Source organism: Puma concolor, chromosome A2 (assembly GCF_028749965.1).
Source record: "Puma concolor isolate L17-30 chromosome A2, mPumCon1.1.hap2, whole genome shotgun sequence".
NCBI lineage: Eukaryota > Metazoa > Chordata > Mammalia > Carnivora > Felidae > Puma > Puma concolor.
Genome location: NC_141668.1, coordinates 116478366 through 116494706, shown reverse-complemented (window position 1 = coordinate 116494706; position 16341 = coordinate 116478366). Strand labels below are relative to the sequence as shown.

At 37.1% G+C, this 16341-nt stretch overlaps 1 protein-coding gene across 8 annotated transcripts in view; it reads right to left on the bottom strand.

Moving 5' to 3' along the window:
• Positions 1-16341, bottom strand: part of TMCC1 (transmembrane and coiled-coil domain family 1) — a 250000-nt gene that overhangs the window by 180164 nt on the left and 53495 nt on the right. For 4 of the 8 annotated variants that reach the window (XM_086697354.1, XM_086697358.1, XM_086697357.1 and 1 more), the window contains exons 2-3: positions 16016-16071; positions 11698-12397 (exon numbers count right to left, since the gene is read on the bottom strand). In XM_086697354.1, coding sequence (XP_086553480.1) covers positions 11698-12264 — 567 coding nt within the window. In that variant the 5' untranslated portion in view covers positions 12265-12397; positions 16016-16071. Of the gene's footprint in view, positions 1-11697; positions 12398-15023; positions 15063-16015; positions 16072-16341 lie in introns of all 8 variants that reach the window. The other 4 variants (XM_086697359.1, XM_086697361.1, XM_086697360.1 and 1 more) reach the window with 2 other exon arrangements.

Below are 16341 nucleotides of genomic sequence, written 5' to 3'. Positions count from 1 at the left end.
CCCCCACTTGTGCCCACACACTCACTCACACTCACACACACACACACACACACACACACACACACACACACACAGACTCTCTCTCTCTCTCTCTCTCTCTCTCTCAAAATAAAATAAATAAACTTAAGGAAAAAAAAAAAAGATACCCTGCCCTCAGGTAACTCTTGTCTTCACTTCTACCATCAATTCCTTGATCTAAACTACTGTCCTCTCTCACTTGGACTGCTATGATAGCCCTCTGGCTCACCTACCTGTATTCAGTCTGAACCTACTCCAGTCCATTCTATAAGCACAGTCGTATTCTCTAATCACAAAGTTGATATAGTGCTCCCCCCACACACACCTTGTTTAAATGCTTTGATGCTACTCATCCCTCTTAAGTGGGAGAAAAACACCTTAATATTATCTGCAAACATTTGTATGAACTGCACCTATCTATCTCTCCAGCCTTATCCAGTATGCACTTGCATATGTACATACACAAGTATATATACCTGCCATTCTATCATTCATACTCAGCAAACCTCCCCGCCTTCTTAGGGCCTTTGTACCTGCAGTTCAGCTATCTCAAATAAACCTCAGCTTATCCTTACGAGCTCTGTTACCTCCTCAGGAAAGCCATACCCTGACTTCCTTGACTAGGTCAAATTTCTCTATGATAGACTCTAGTAGCACATGTCACAGTTGAAAACTTAATTTGTTTGAATGACTGTTTAATATGCATCCCCATCTGATTATAAACTCCATGAGAGTAAGAATCACATCTGCTTTTGCTCATCATAATATCTGCAGTGCCTAGCACATATTAGATAATATATATTTGCTGAATAAATGATTAAAACATAAACCAAAATATGGAAATATGAAAACTTTAGAGGAAGAATAAAAAGGGTGGGAAACAAATGCTAGGTTCTGTATGTGACAGGGAATGGCATGAGGTAAAGAAGTCCACATGGGCTAGAAGGCCTTGCATGCCATTTTAAGGAAATTTCTTTACTCCTCATGTAATGGTGGAGCCAGTGAAGGACTTTTAAGCAGTGGAAATGGCACCATTTGCTTTGTTTTAGATAGCCCTCACAAGCTACATGCAGCATGAAAAAAGGATTTGAAAGAGCAATGAGACAGTTGAAGGCCCAAACCAGGGCACTGACTTAGGAATGGACAATAGGGACAAACTTGGGGATCATGTGATTGAGGAGTAAAAGAGATCAGAATAACGCTAAGGTTGACAACGTGGGTGACTGGTGGCTCCAGAAAGTCAGATCTAGTGATTCTCAAACTCATGGGACTTATTGCACTAGAATCATCTGAGGCCTTGATTAAAAACAGGGTTTTGGAGGGGCGCCTGGGTGGCTTGGTTGGTTAAGCATCCGACTTCAGGACTTCGGCTCAGGTCATGATGTCACAGCCCGTGAGTTCGAGCCCCGCGTTGGGCTCTGTGCTGACCGCTCAGAGCCTGCAGCCTGTTTCAGATTCTGTGTCTCCCTCTGTCTCTGCCCCTCCCCTGTTCATGCTCTGTCTCTCTCTGTCTCAAAAATAAATAAACGTTGAAAAAAAAATTAAAAACAAAAAACACAGGGTTTTGGGGGCACCTGGGTGGCTCAGTCAGTTCAACATCCGACTTTTGGTTTCGGCTTAGGTCATGGTCTCAAAGTTTATGAGTTCAAGCCCCACATCAGGCTCTGCACTACTGTGTGGAGCCTGCTTGGGATTCTCTCTCCCCTCCACCTCTCTACCCCCCCCCCCCCCGCTTTCTCTCTCTCTGAAAATACATAAAAACATTAAAAAAACAAACAAAAACAAAAACACGGTTTTCTAAGCTCCATACCAGACCTTCTAAATCAGAAATTCTGAGAATAGGGCATAAAAATTGTATTTTCAACTAGTGTCCTAAATGATTTCTTTTGCATTCATACAAGTTTGGAAACAACAGAGACAGGAAACATACTAGAAGATAAAAAGGTTTATGAGAGATTATGATGAATTTAATTTTGGAAATGATGAGTTTGAATTACCTATGCAGATAACCAACAGACAGTGAGATAACTAATTCCGAAGATCACAGGACTGGCCCAGTTGGAGACCAATATTTGGTAGAAACTGAAAGTATGACAGCATTTAAGTTCACAGAAGAGTGAAAAGAGTGGTATGGCTATGGTTAAAACTCCAAAGGACACAACATTTAAGATGCAGAGAAAAGGATTTGCTCATTATTCAAAAAATACCTTAAAATGCTATTTCTGCAGGAGATATTTGTATGCAAAATGTTGTCCTACTAGGTGTTGGGAGGGATATCAAAACTAAGATGTGGCACCTCTTGCAAGCCCTGTGGACAGTTCTAGGCCTTCTCTCAATACATCAGCCAAAATGTCAGAGGTCTTATTCAAGTCCATAAGATTCCTTGTAAGAGTGTATGTTTACTAGAAAACACTAATTTGTTTCATTCCCAAAAGTCTTTAACTTAGAGGAGATCCTCAGTCTTCATTACCCACATCAACAACCTAAAGTCGTTCTTCCTTCAAAGCTTTCCCAGATCCTCTGGACAGAATTAATTACTCCTTCCCTAAATACACATTTTTATATTGCTTGTGGCACTTATCACATTGTATCCTGTATTACATGTGGAGGTGGCAGAGTATTACAGAAAGGGGACCAGCCTACAGAAATCAAAAGCTTCACTCCTTATTTACAAGTTGTGTGACCCTGAAATCATTTATGTTTCCTACTTTGTGAATTAATGACAATAAGGACCTTCATTACCATCTCATAGAATTACTAAGAAGATCAAGTGAGATACTTCATGTCAAAGTGCTTTATTAAAATTCCTAAGTTACTTTTTTCTTCTATGGGTACATATTCTCTTTCCTGCTAGTTCTAAAAATCTTTAAGAGCTGGGATCAAGTGTTATGTACCTATATATCCACTACAGCATTTTTCAGAACATCTTACATGTAACAGACACTCAGAAGTTTGGTCAAATATGTTGAACAGATGATATGAAAGAAAAAAAGAGAGACAAGTTATACCCTACCTCATTCCAAAAAAGACCTGAGGCAGCTGACACGATGTTTCTTTGACCACTCTCCTAACTATCCTGCCAGTAAATGCATTTTCCTTGTTCGTATCATTCCTCTTTCTGAAATAATCCTTTCTCCTACACCCACACACACACACACACATCTAAATCTTATTTCTCTTACAAGACCCAAATCAAAGCGCCCACCTCCACTTCCTCCGCTAAGCTTTGTATTCACTCCAAGCTAGAAGGATCTTTCATCTTCTCAACTTATCCATACCATTTATCATACAGATAACTTTTATACTGTTTGCTGTATCTCCAACTAGACTGTAAGTTCACTGAGTCTAGGATCTGAAAGTTTTCAAATCCTCAGGAGAACTTTAAAGGTGAATAGTAGGTGTAATAGAAAAAATCTTTAGTAGCCATTTTTAAAAATCTAAAGGATTTCAGAAAGATCTAAAATAAGACCATCTTATGTATGAAATGCTACCCTGAATTTTCATAAATTGAGTGCCAATTACTGATTGTTTCTGTATTATACATACAAATGAAGCTAATATTTTAAAGTACAGAAGGAAAAAGTACATCGTTTGTATCTCCCAAATACTCAGACCAATGTCCAGCACATTAAAATGGAGAGACCATCTGGTATGGTAGGTAAAAGCAGTTTTTGAATGAAATAATGCCTAGAATACAGATGTTATTAAAACATATCTAATCAAAATGTAAATGCCTGCATTTAGTATTTAAGTTCTGAAACACTCTAGTTGTGCAACATGCTGGCAGTGAAGCCATGGGCATACTTAACTTCTCTATGCCTCTGCTGCTTCATGCAGAAAAAAATAGGGCTGTTTTAGAATTAATGAGAAAACTATATAATGTGTTTAAATATACTGCCTGCTACATAATAAGCACACAATGAATGTAGCTATCATTATCACCACTCCCAAATATTTCTTGATTAATAAATATTTCAGGGGTGCCTGGGTGACTTAGTTAGTTGAGTGTTTAACTCTTGATTTCAGCTCAGGTCACAATCTCACAGTTGTGGGATTGAGCCCTGCGCTGGGACACATGGAGCCTGCTTAAGATTCTCTCTCTCTCTCCCTCTGCACCTCTCTCCCACACTCATATGTATGCACTCTCTCTCTCAAATTAAAATTTAAAAAATAAAAATATTTCATATATTCTACATAAAGGAAATTTAAATATTTTGATTTCTCTATCTCCAACTCAATATAAAAAAGTTACCATAAATTATGGTATTACAACAAAATATGTTGTCATATTACTCAATCAGTAAAAATCTAAAAAAGAATATTTATGGATATCTAAAAATGCTCAAGGCAGAATTTTAATAAAAAAGGATACAAAATTGTCCATTTAGTAAGATTCTAGTTTTATTTTTATTTTTTTAATTTTTTTTTCAACATTTATTTATTTTTGGGACAGAGAGAGAGACAGAGCATGAACGGGGGAGGGGCAGAGAGAGAGGGAGACACAGAATCGGAAACAGGCTCTAGGCTCCGAGCCATCAGCCCAGAGCCCGACGCGGGACTCGAACTCACGGACCGCGAGATCGTGACCTGGCTGAAGTCGGACGCTTAACCGACTGCGCCACCCAGGCGCCCCTCTAGTTTTATTTTTAAATGTTAATCTTAAAAGAACTAAATTTAAATGTTCTATGTATTTTGCATATTTAAGTAAGTAGTATATAGAGAAAACATGCCAAAATATTCGCAATACTTATTTTTGTTTTTTCCTTCTTTTACTCTGTATGTTCAATGTTTTCTACATTAAGCATGCTTCTTTCAAATTCAAAACATTTAACTTTATAACTTTCAAATCACAAAGCACTTACAGAAAAAAACTGCTTTTGTGAATTTGAAGATGACCCTTTAAATGATGTAACTGCAGGGGGCGCCTGGGTGGCGCAGTCGGTTAAGCGTCCGACTTCAGCCAGGTCACGATCTCGCGGTCCGGGAGTTCGAGCCCCGCGTCAGGCTCTGGGCTGATGGCTCAGAGCCTGGAGCCTGTTTCCGATTCTGTGTCTCCCTCTCTCTCTGCCCCTCCCCCGTTCATGCTCTGTCTCTCTCTGTCCCAAAAATAAATAAATGTTGAAAAAAAAAAAATTAAAAAAAAAAAAAAAAAATGATGTAACTGCAGGACACTGGATATGTCAACAAAATTTTTATGTGGGAAAAAGACAGACACTGGTAAATCCAAAAAGGAAGGGAACAAGAACCTTTGTGTTCAACATGTCATGATTGTTCCAACCAGGTCTCATTTGATCATTAGGTCAAAGCCATGCTTTGTACATATTAGGCACAAATAAATACCTGCCAAATCTGAATTTAAAAAAGGAATCTAGCTTAAAGGCCAAGAACCTACTTTTAAAACTAGACTTGTTAAGTGGCAGATGGCTAAGGCAGAAGCAGCTGGCTTTCAAAACACAATGGCTACATTGGAAAATCAACTCAACATTTGTCTTAGGGTTATGTTTGTACATGCATACATGTACATGCAAGTCTGTAATAATGCTGTTAACTTAAATGGGACACAGATATCAATGTACTCAAACAATTACCACCAGTATTAAAACATTTCATCCTCAACACAAAAATACAGGCACCCATATTTGGAATTTGAAACAATCTCTCATACTAAGATACAATAAAATAGAAGCTCTCCAAACTAATTTCCACTTAATTAACCAACTTGCCATGTCATTCTCAAACTTCATTTTCTCTGAAAGACATGCAGATTTTATCCTCACAGGATAATCAGTGTTCATGGCTGGTACACTATGGTACACTCCCATATACACTTAAGCTGCTACATCAGTTTGTTAAGTTATATTCATTTATAACTAAATAATTTAATTAAATACTACATAAACCAATCAGATGAGCATAAAAGGGTTTGTTATTTCTATGAAAACACAGGTGCTTTGGAAAGACTCAAGAAAAGCACATTGCTTTTTTAAAAACGAATTTAAGGGGCGCCTGGGTGGCTCAGTCGGTTGGGCGGCCGACTTTGGCTCAGGTCATGATCTCACGGTCCGTGAGTTCGAGCCCCGCATCGGGCTCTGTGCTGACAGCTCAGAGCCTGGAGCCTGTTTCAGATTCTGTGTCTCCCTCTCTCTGACCCTCCCCCATTCATGCTCTGTCTCTCTCTGCCTCAAAAATAAATAAACGTTAAAAAAAAAAAAAAAAAAACGAATTTAAAGTGGGCAAAGCCTTTCAAGAGATTAAAATCTAAGAGGCTGTCCCACACTGCTTCACAAGTGTCACCAGGTTATCACTCCACTTTATAAAAACTTAAAAACTAGAAATTATAATCCATGCAATGAGTGCAAGAAAGGTACAAAAGTCCAATCAGTAGGTTTATATTTTAAAATTTTAAGGCCTTGGGGCACCTGGGTGGCGCAGTCGGTTAAGCGTCCGACTTCAGCCAGGTCACGATCTCGCGGTCCGTGAGTTCGAGCCCCGCGTCGGGCTCTGTGCTGCCGGCTCAGAGCCTGGAGCCTGTTTCCGATTCTGTGTCTCCCTCTCTCTCTGCCCCTCCCCCGTTCATGCTCTGTCTCTCTCCGTCTCAAAAATAAATAAACGTTAAAAAAAAAAAAAAAACTTTTAAAATTTTAAGGCCTTGGTTTTAAGTTAAAGTAAAATATTCAAAATACATACATACCATTTTTTGATAATAAAAACTTCAACTGACTTTTGATTAAGTGACAAACTATTATATTGGCTAATATAATATAAACCCAATTATATTGGCTAAGAAGGTAAGTAGAGTACTTTAGGTTCCACCAATTTGTTGTTCACAAAGAGAATGTAGCCTAAACTTCTAAGAAGCAAATAAAAATCTAGTCAAATTTTATAAATCACAACTAATGTTACTGCATTCTGATTTTACACATGAATAACATGAGCTTTATCTCCCAGACTGGTGATTATAAATAAAATTATTAAAACTATAAGAAGTCCATTCTTAGCAAGTGTTAACTAAGCAAATAGCAAACTGAATGAATGGATGACTATTCTGCTAATTCTGAAGAATTGTCAGATCACTTAAATGTCTAGAAATAATTAACATCAATTTTTAGAAATAATCTTCTTTTTAAAATCACCGGCCAATCTTTACCAACTGCATAAAAAATAAATATTACCAATCTTTTCATGCCATTAGAGAAATACAAATTAAAAACCCCAATGCAATACCACTCACAAACTAGAATGGCTAAATTTAAAAATGATGACAACACCAAATATTGATGAGGATGTGAAGAAACTAAAATTTTCATACACTGCTGACAGAAATGCAAAATGGCACAGTCACTTTGTAAGTTAAACATGCATCGTAATAAATATATACGTGGTCTTCATTTCAGGTTCCTGGCACAGAGCTCCTGAAACCCTTGGATTTCTGGAGTGTGTGCTAATTGGATGACTAGTAGCCCCAGGATAGCTTTAGGATAGATGCAGAGTGCCAGAAAGACCAAGGCTCAATTAGAGGAGTGGAACTTTCATCCCCACCTCTCAACCTCCTGGAAAGGGAGAGGTTTTGGAAATGAGGTAATCACCAATGGCCAGTGATTTAACCAACTGTACATGCATAATGAAGCTGCCACAAAACTCCCTAAATGACACGGTTCAGAGAGCTTCCACGTTGGTGGACACTATGTGTTGGGAGGGTGGTGTACCCAGAGAGACACGAAAGCTGTGCATCACCAAACCTCCCCATCTACCTTGCCCTAGGCAGCTGTTGTACTTTGGTGGTCCTGAATTGTATCCTTTATAATAAACCAATAAATGTAAGTAAAGTGCCTTTCTGGGTTCTGTGAGCCATTCTAGTAAATAACCAAACCTGAACAAGGAGTTGTAGAATAAATAGTTGGTTGGTCAGAAGCACAGGTGGGAACCTGAGACTTCCAAATGACATCTGAAGTGGAACCAAGTCCTTTAACAGTGAGATCTACATTAACTCTAACGAGTTACTGTCAGAATTTAATTGAATTGTAGGACACCCAGTTGGTGTCAGAACTGGTTGTCAGCGTGGGGAAAAAAAAACATACATTGGGCGTCAAAAGTGTTTTTGAGTTAAAACAAGGCAGACACATTTACCATATGAATCAGAGAAATGAAAACATTAAGTCCTACATACAAAAGTTTATAGCAGTTTTATTAATAATAGCGAGAAAATGGAAATAATCCAAATGTCCATCAACCAGGGAACAAATAAACAAATAGATACACATCAGAATACTACTCAGCAAGGAAAAGGCATGATGCAACAACTAATTCTCCAAAGCAGTATGCTAAATGAAAGAAGCCAAACACAAAAGACTACATACTGTATAATACCACTTATAATAAATTCTAGAAAAGGCAAAACAATAGTAATAGAAAGTAGATCAGTGGTAGCCAGAGGCCAAGGATTAGAGAAAATAGGACAGACTACAGCAAAGGGGCATAAGAAATCAGCACGGGGTGATGGAAATGTTCCACATCATGACTACTGTTTTATGACCACACCTTTTTAAAACTAATCAACTGTATATTTAAAATTGGTGGGTTTTCATGGACACCTCACTGGCTCAGTCAGAAGAGTGTGCAACTCTTCATCTCAGGGTCATGAGTTCAAGCCCCACATTGGGTATAGAGATTACTTAAATAAGTAAAAACAAAACAAAACAAAACTTAAAAAAAAATAATTGGTGGATTTTCATAAAAATCCTAGAAGGTAGTAATTTCTCTGACATCAGTGGGAGTAACATTTTTTTAGGTATGTCTCCTGAGGCAAGGGAAACAAAAGCAAAAACAAACTATTGGGACACTTCATCAAAACAAAAAACTTCTGCATAGCAAAGGAAACAATCAACAAAAAACTAAGACAATCTACTGAATGGGAAATGACATATCCAGTAAAGGGTTAGTATCCAAAATATCTGTAAAGAACTTATATAACTCAATACCAAAAATACAAATAATCCAATTAACAATGCAAAGACATGAACAGACATTTCTCTAAAGAAGACATATAGATGGCCAATAGACACATGGAAAGATGCTCAACATCATTCATCATCAGGGAAATGCAAATCAAAGCCACAATGAGATATCACCTCACACCTGTCAGAATGTCTAAAATCAAAAACACTAAAGAATTGGTGAGAATGTGGAGAAAAAGGAACTCTTGTTTACTGTTGGTAGAAATACAAATTGGTGCAGCCACTGTGGAAAACAGTAGAGGTTCCTCAAGAAATTAATAATAGAACCACAACGGCATCCAGTAATTGCACTACTGGGTATTTACCCAAAGAATACAAAAAACACTAATTTGAATACATATATGCACCTGTATATTTACTGCAGCATTATTTACAATAGCCATATTATGAAAGCAATCCAAGTAACCAATGACAGATGAATGGACAAAGAAAATATGGTACATATACACAATGGAATACTATTCAGTCATTAAATATTGTATCATTTCATTCACATGTGGAATTTAAGAAACAAGATGAATGATTAAAGGGAAAAAAAAGGACAAACCAAAAGAACACTCGTACCCATAGACAACAAACAGATGGTTACCAGAGGGGAGGTGGGTAGGGGGGGGTTGAATGAAACAGATGAAGGGGATTAAGAGTACATTTATCTTGATGAGTAGTATTAACATATGGAATTGTTGCAATGACTATATTGTACACCTGAAACTAACACTATACTGTTAACTACACAGGGATTAAAATAAAACAATGAAGTAAAATCGGTGGATTTTTCTGTAAATACATGTATTAAAGAAACAATTATTAAAAATGTTCCCCCCCGGCTCTCTATGAAGTTTTCTAAAGCAATATAAACACACACAATATGCTTTACTTACAATTTTTTTCTTTTTTTTTTTTTGAGAGTGGGGGGAGGGTGCACATGAAAGGGCAGAGGGGCATGGCGGGGTAGAGAGAGAGATCCACACCCAATGCAGGTCTCAATCTTGACCCTGAGCTAAGATCATGACCTGAGCCAAAATCAAGAGTCAGATGCTTAAGTGACTGAGCCACTCAGGCGCCCCTAATTTTTAACATAAAAGTCTATAATCACAGAATCATGAGTAAAAAAAAAAAAATTTCTTAGTGTTCTCTGGTACAGATTAAGACAAATTATATAGTTGCACTGTTAGTTATTGTCAACTAGATTGTATAATCAATGACCAAATGTCCTTTTTATTTCAAAGATAACTATTATGGGGGCGCCTGGGTGGCTAAGTAGGTTAAGTGTCTGACTTGGGCTAAGGCCATGATCTCATGGTTCAGTTCATGAATTCGAGCCCCGCTTCAGATTCTATGTCTCCCTCTCTCTCTGACCCTCCCCCGCTCCCACTCTCTCTCAAAAATAAACATTAAAAAAAAAAAAGGTAACTATTATGCACATAAATTTATATTATTTTCCTCATTTATACCTTTAATTTTAATGATGTGAATCATTATTCTGATGATTGCTATTCTGGTGAATATGTTATTCAGACAGGCTTAACTTCTTAAAATGATCTACTGTCTATTACTCATTTGTTTCTAATGTCACATTTAGATGGAGAGGTTTAAAGGTTCTAGATTCAATATTTATATTTCCAGGCTAAATATTCAGTAAAATAAATTTACCTGTGCCAGAAGCAGACACAGTATAAAAGTGAGACTGATTAATCATTAAAACTTAAGGAATACATAAAAATAAATCCAAAACACAGCAAGATGGTGACTTATAGGGCAGACCTGGCCCACAAATATGTTCAGTTTGGCTTCTATACTAACAGGTTAAAAATCAGGAAATGACTAAACTCATTTTCAAATTTCTCAAATCAGAAGACCTGGCAAGACTGGGCTCACAGTCCCAAATCACAACCATCAGCTAAAGCTAAGAAGACATTGCCCCTTCAGACAGGACTTGTACTCTCCACTTTGTCCTAGCCCCATAACATGACTTCACTCGTTGTTACTACCTGCCTGGCTACATGTAGTTTTCAAACCTTACCAGAACTATTTCTACTATGTGCCTTAACTAAGTTATTTTCATAAAACTAAGTTTTACGAAAAGAGCTCCCCCTAAATTTGTTAAGCCTAGTTCTCCCATCCAGGCAAACCTAAAAAACCTGTTTATTAAGAGTAAATTATAAGAATGCATGCACTTTATGACAGAATGCAAAATGTATACTGAATGCTGATGATGTGGCACAGTATATGAAAATTATAACCAATTTGGTATATTCCCATGCTAAGCAGACAAACCCAGATTCTAGAACTTTCTTGCCTTCATTAATGTAAGAAAGTCAATTCATGTGCAAAACCAAAACAAGAATCATGTTTGCTCCTCTACCATAAAACTGAGCCCTTAACACACAAAAGGCACATGAAAGATACTGAAGGTTTTAGCAAAATGGTAAAATAAACAGAACATAGCAATATGTTAGGAAGCAAATAGGAATATAATTATAGGGATCCATTCATTAGCTAGAATGAGTATTATTCATCCCATGTATTTAATGAGAAAAAAAACTATTTTTTACCACAACTTTGAGGTCCTTGCTATCTCTTTTTAGCTACCAAAAAGAAGTTTGGAGAGTCTTAGATATAAAGAACAGTGAGTTAACAGAAAAAGGAAATCTGGCAGACTTACCCGCTCTATAGTTGCCTCATCCCCTGGCAGACATGCAGCAGCAGCAGCACAAGCTATTTCCATCATAGCAGAGCTGGTTGGAGCATCAGTTGTAGATGAAGACCTGGGTCGGCCCGACTGCATAACAGTTGCCATCTCCTGGCCAGATTTCCTGTTGATCTGGGGGCTTCCCTTTGGGGCCTCTGGCTTGCCCCGCCTACTATGTAAGCTTGTCCCTCTCTTCATCTTGGGTGGCACTCGAATCTGCTGCAGGACACGATTCAGAGCTGTGGGGTGGGTGGGGACACCATCAATCTCAGCACATGCGTTCTGGCTTTCCAGATCCATTTCAGGTTCTGGATCTGCCTGAATTTGTTGCACATCGTGTGGAGACACTGATGACCTCCTGCGCTGGTGCTGGAAGAGATGCTTCAAGCCTTGGCCAATCACATTAATGTTCTCCAAAGCATTGTGGGTCATTTTAGACAGCTTCTGTTCTGATTCTGTCTGCTTTCTGGCCTCGGCATCTTGGGATTTGCCTCCAGGATCAGGGTCCTCATATAACTGTTCACTGCCCGAAGGCTCCATCAGTAGATTTAATATGCTTATTTGCAAACTCAAAAAATTTTAAACACACCAAGACTGTCAAATTAGGTAGGCATTTGCTTCAACAGTAACTACACATGCAGCTGTGAGACGGAGGCTTCATGCCTATCTAATGCTTAAAAAAAAAAGAAGAAGAAAAGCAAAGAAAGAAAGAAAAGAGCATCTTATTATAAGTCCATGCAGAATTTTCAGTGTTAAAGAAAAAAACATGCCACTAGCCAAACAGGCAATATCATTAAGCAATCTTTAATCAGAAGATTAAAAGACAGTTTTCTAGATAATGGGTAATGATTATTTTCTAGAATAGGAAAAAAGCTAAAAATAAGTACACAGCAAATGAAAATAGCAATGTTAAAAAAAAAAAAAATCCCTACAGGTTTCAACATATGAAGAACTGAATACCAGAGGAGTCATCTTGGAATGGAAACCATAATAATAGTTTACAGAACAGCCATTACTTGGGAAATCAAGAAGGAACAGACCATTCATACGTACAGTCTAGATAAGGCAATTTAATTCCTCTCAGTCACAACCACAGTTAATTGTCCATATGCTGAAACTCACCAAAGTAAATTCAAAGAATAATAGTGAGAAGTGGACATCCCAATCTAACTGTGGATTTTAATGGAAAAGAGAAATTTCTTGTTACCAATCATATTCATCAGTCACTGGTAAACAGGGGTGTTTATTGAGAAGAAAATGGAAACAAAAATCTTGCAAGTTGAATTCTCCGCTGAACACAAAGGACCATCTGGCACCACATGAGCAAATGATCCAGGCAGAATCTGTCTCTACAGAAACTAGAGCTTTGCCCTGTACCAACTATCAAGAAGAGAGCTTCAGAGTCACTCCAGAGGTGGGGAACAAGAAGCAAGACAGTTTACATTTCAAATGGACAAGTGTTGAACAGCTGGGAGTTGGTCCCCACCCCCACCCTACCCTATGAAAAAGAGATTCAAAGAAATCCCTTTCTTTGAATAGTGTCATCTCTGACAGAAGCTTCTCACATATCCACACAAATTAAAAGCAACGAAGTAACACAGTAACTGGGTAGACGGAAGAGTAGAGAAAAAGAAAGGTTAAAATGCAATCACACACCAATATTAAATGTAGGAAATTAAAAGGAAGCTGAAACTAAGAGATGTAAAGTCAGCAAAACTGCCATGGTTATGGAAATCACATGCAAAAAAAAAGGAAAGGAGATGGTAGGGATGAGATTTAATGGAAAGAAACAGTACTTCTGTATTGAGGCTCTGCAAATATATAAGTTTGTATTAATGCACAGAACCTGAGGACAAAATATGATATAGGATGTTCTTTTTTTCCCTATTTTCCCTCAATTTTTTGTTCAACGAGCTTTAAAACTCCCTACACTACCAAGTACTTTGAACAGCCTAAGTCACTACTAGTAAGGCCCTATGGGGGTCATGTTCTGGGGATATGGAGACTTCTTGCCACCAAGTAGCAATCTAGAAGGCATAAACTAGCTGGAATGTAAGAGTTAACTGTGAACTAAAGGATACTAGAGTTCAGGGGGTAGGAATGCAAACCCTCTAGTTTTCTTCTTGGTAACTACTCTCAGAAGGAAGACCTTCTTACCGTGTATATGGCACTGTCATTGTGGCTCTGCTGTCCATATTCTTTCATACTTATTTACTCATCTCCTGACCTCTTCATGACTCAGAGGCATAAACATCACAACAGACTTAAAGACATTTATCTCTCACCAGTACCTTCCCACTTTCTAAATACCACAAAATTCTTTGCTCCTAAATTAGGCAAATGAGTAGCAGTCATGAGAACAGGAAATTTCACTGCTTTTTGCTTAAACTCTTTGTGGTCATGCTGAAATCCTGCCATACCACCGGGGCCTCTTGCCCTTTTCCTGATTGCACATTGCTTTTGTTTTTCCTCTTCCCATTGAGGGAGCTCAGAATGAAACCCTTAATCCTTATTAGTTAATGACTGTCTTGGCCTTTACTGGAGTTTTCTGGGGCTCCTTGAGGGCAAAAATATTGCCAATATTGCCAGTAGTACATATATTTAATTATACTCACCTTCACTCATGAGTTTGTGGAGCACACTAATAGTTATTGAATTATTTCCACCCTACAAAGCATTAAGCCCCTCAGAGAAGAAGGGCTATGCAACCAAGATACTCCAGTAACTAATCTGGGCAATTAAGACCCTGAGAAGATGGGAAAATGTGAAAGCAGCAGACTAATAAGGTAGTAATTTACCTTTCTCCTTATTTGTATTCCATTAGCTAAATAATACAACTGATTTTTTTGTTGTATCTGGAAGCAAAAGATAGAAGTTTCTCCCATGAGAGTAAAAGATACCACAATAAAGGAATGGTGTCAAAGTTAGCTGGAAAACCAAATAAATAACGTACTTTACTTGTCCTATATATAAAGATGTTATCTGTAAACCTGTTTCTTTGGGCAGTGTTATAAGCTAATCAAATGGCCATCTGATAATTAAAAAAAAAGGGGGGGAAACATAATACATTTTTAACATAACTTCATTTGAGATTTCACTAGCATCTGTACATCATCTTTATTTTCAAACAACTGGAAATGATGACTGATTACAAATAAAAAAATAACAGCATTCCTAAGAAAACCTAGAAACAGAGTGTCAATTTCCAAGCCAAAGCTTGCACAGGCTATCTATACAGCTGCAAAGGTTATATACTACAACAGTTAATAAATTCTGGGATTTCTAAAGGCAAGACATACCTTAATCATACTAAGCAGAGGCCTATTTAGCATGGAACCCTAAAAAACCAAAATTAAGCTTTAAACATCAAGTTCTAATATAAGAATTTTTAAAAACAACCTGTTGCACTGACTCTAAAATGTACTAGTATTTATACTTGTATCTATTATCTGCATTACTGCTGTGATAACAATACAAACAAAAAATATGGTCAAAATTTTGAAGCTTGTTAAAATTTTCTGTAGGTCAACAGAAAATCTTTAAGGCTACCTTTTGATATACACCAAATATGATGGAAGGTCAAATACTGTGTCCAAAATACCAAAGACAGTGATGGTATACTGCTGACAGTAAGAATGCAAGCACTAAACAAATTCAATAATGTCAAAATTTTTTAGGACTCCTTTATTTTCTCCTTTAAGACAGCAAATTCAAATGAGTAACCCTGCTCAGTTTATAAAACTCTCCAAACAATATATTGAGATGCCTGGTTTAACACAAGTTCAATCATAAAGTATCATAAGATAGAAATGTTGGCTTCACTTTTATTCACTCAGCTTCTCTGAAAAGTAAAGTTTTTATAAGTAAACCAGAAGAAGTAAAGAAAGAGAAAAGGGAGTAGAAGGATGTAAGGAAAAAGAGGGGAAAGAATACAAAGTAAGGAAAAGAGAAGGAAAAGGTAGCTATCTACAGACCAGGTATTTCAGAGAACTTTGTTAAATTCTCCCAAATTTTAACAATTTTTCTAGAAAGACATAATACACCATTACTTCACATTCAAGAAACAATCTACTCCGAATTAAAATCAGAAATAAGTTTAAAAGTTATGTTTTAAAACTCTGGCAAATGTTTAGGAGGGTGCTCTGGAAAACCATTCAAATTATATATAAATTATCTTTATTTCTTTTTTTCTTTACTTTTTTTTTCTTTTCTGATAGATATGGTGACCAAAGCTTTTTGGCTTGGCTATCAACCAAGTTATTTCACTAACCATAAAGAGTTGTATACTTGCCTTTATCACTCTTCTTCAAGCACTTCTAAGGTGTACAGGAATCCTTTCAGGAAAAGCTGAAAGTGAACATTAAGAATTACAAAGTGAAAAACTTAGATGGGTAGCTTATCTATTACATATACACAGAAAAAAACTGAGTTTATATGTTTATGTTAATATTTATCTTTCACTGGTAGGAGTAGGGTAATTTTTTCTAATATTTTTCAGTGTCTTCTAATTTTTCACAAATGTTATGAAGAAAAATTATAATCAACAAAGAAGATATTTTTGAAAAAAGTGCTAACTTGTTAGTACTTAAGGAAGTGCACATGTAATAAATAGCAATG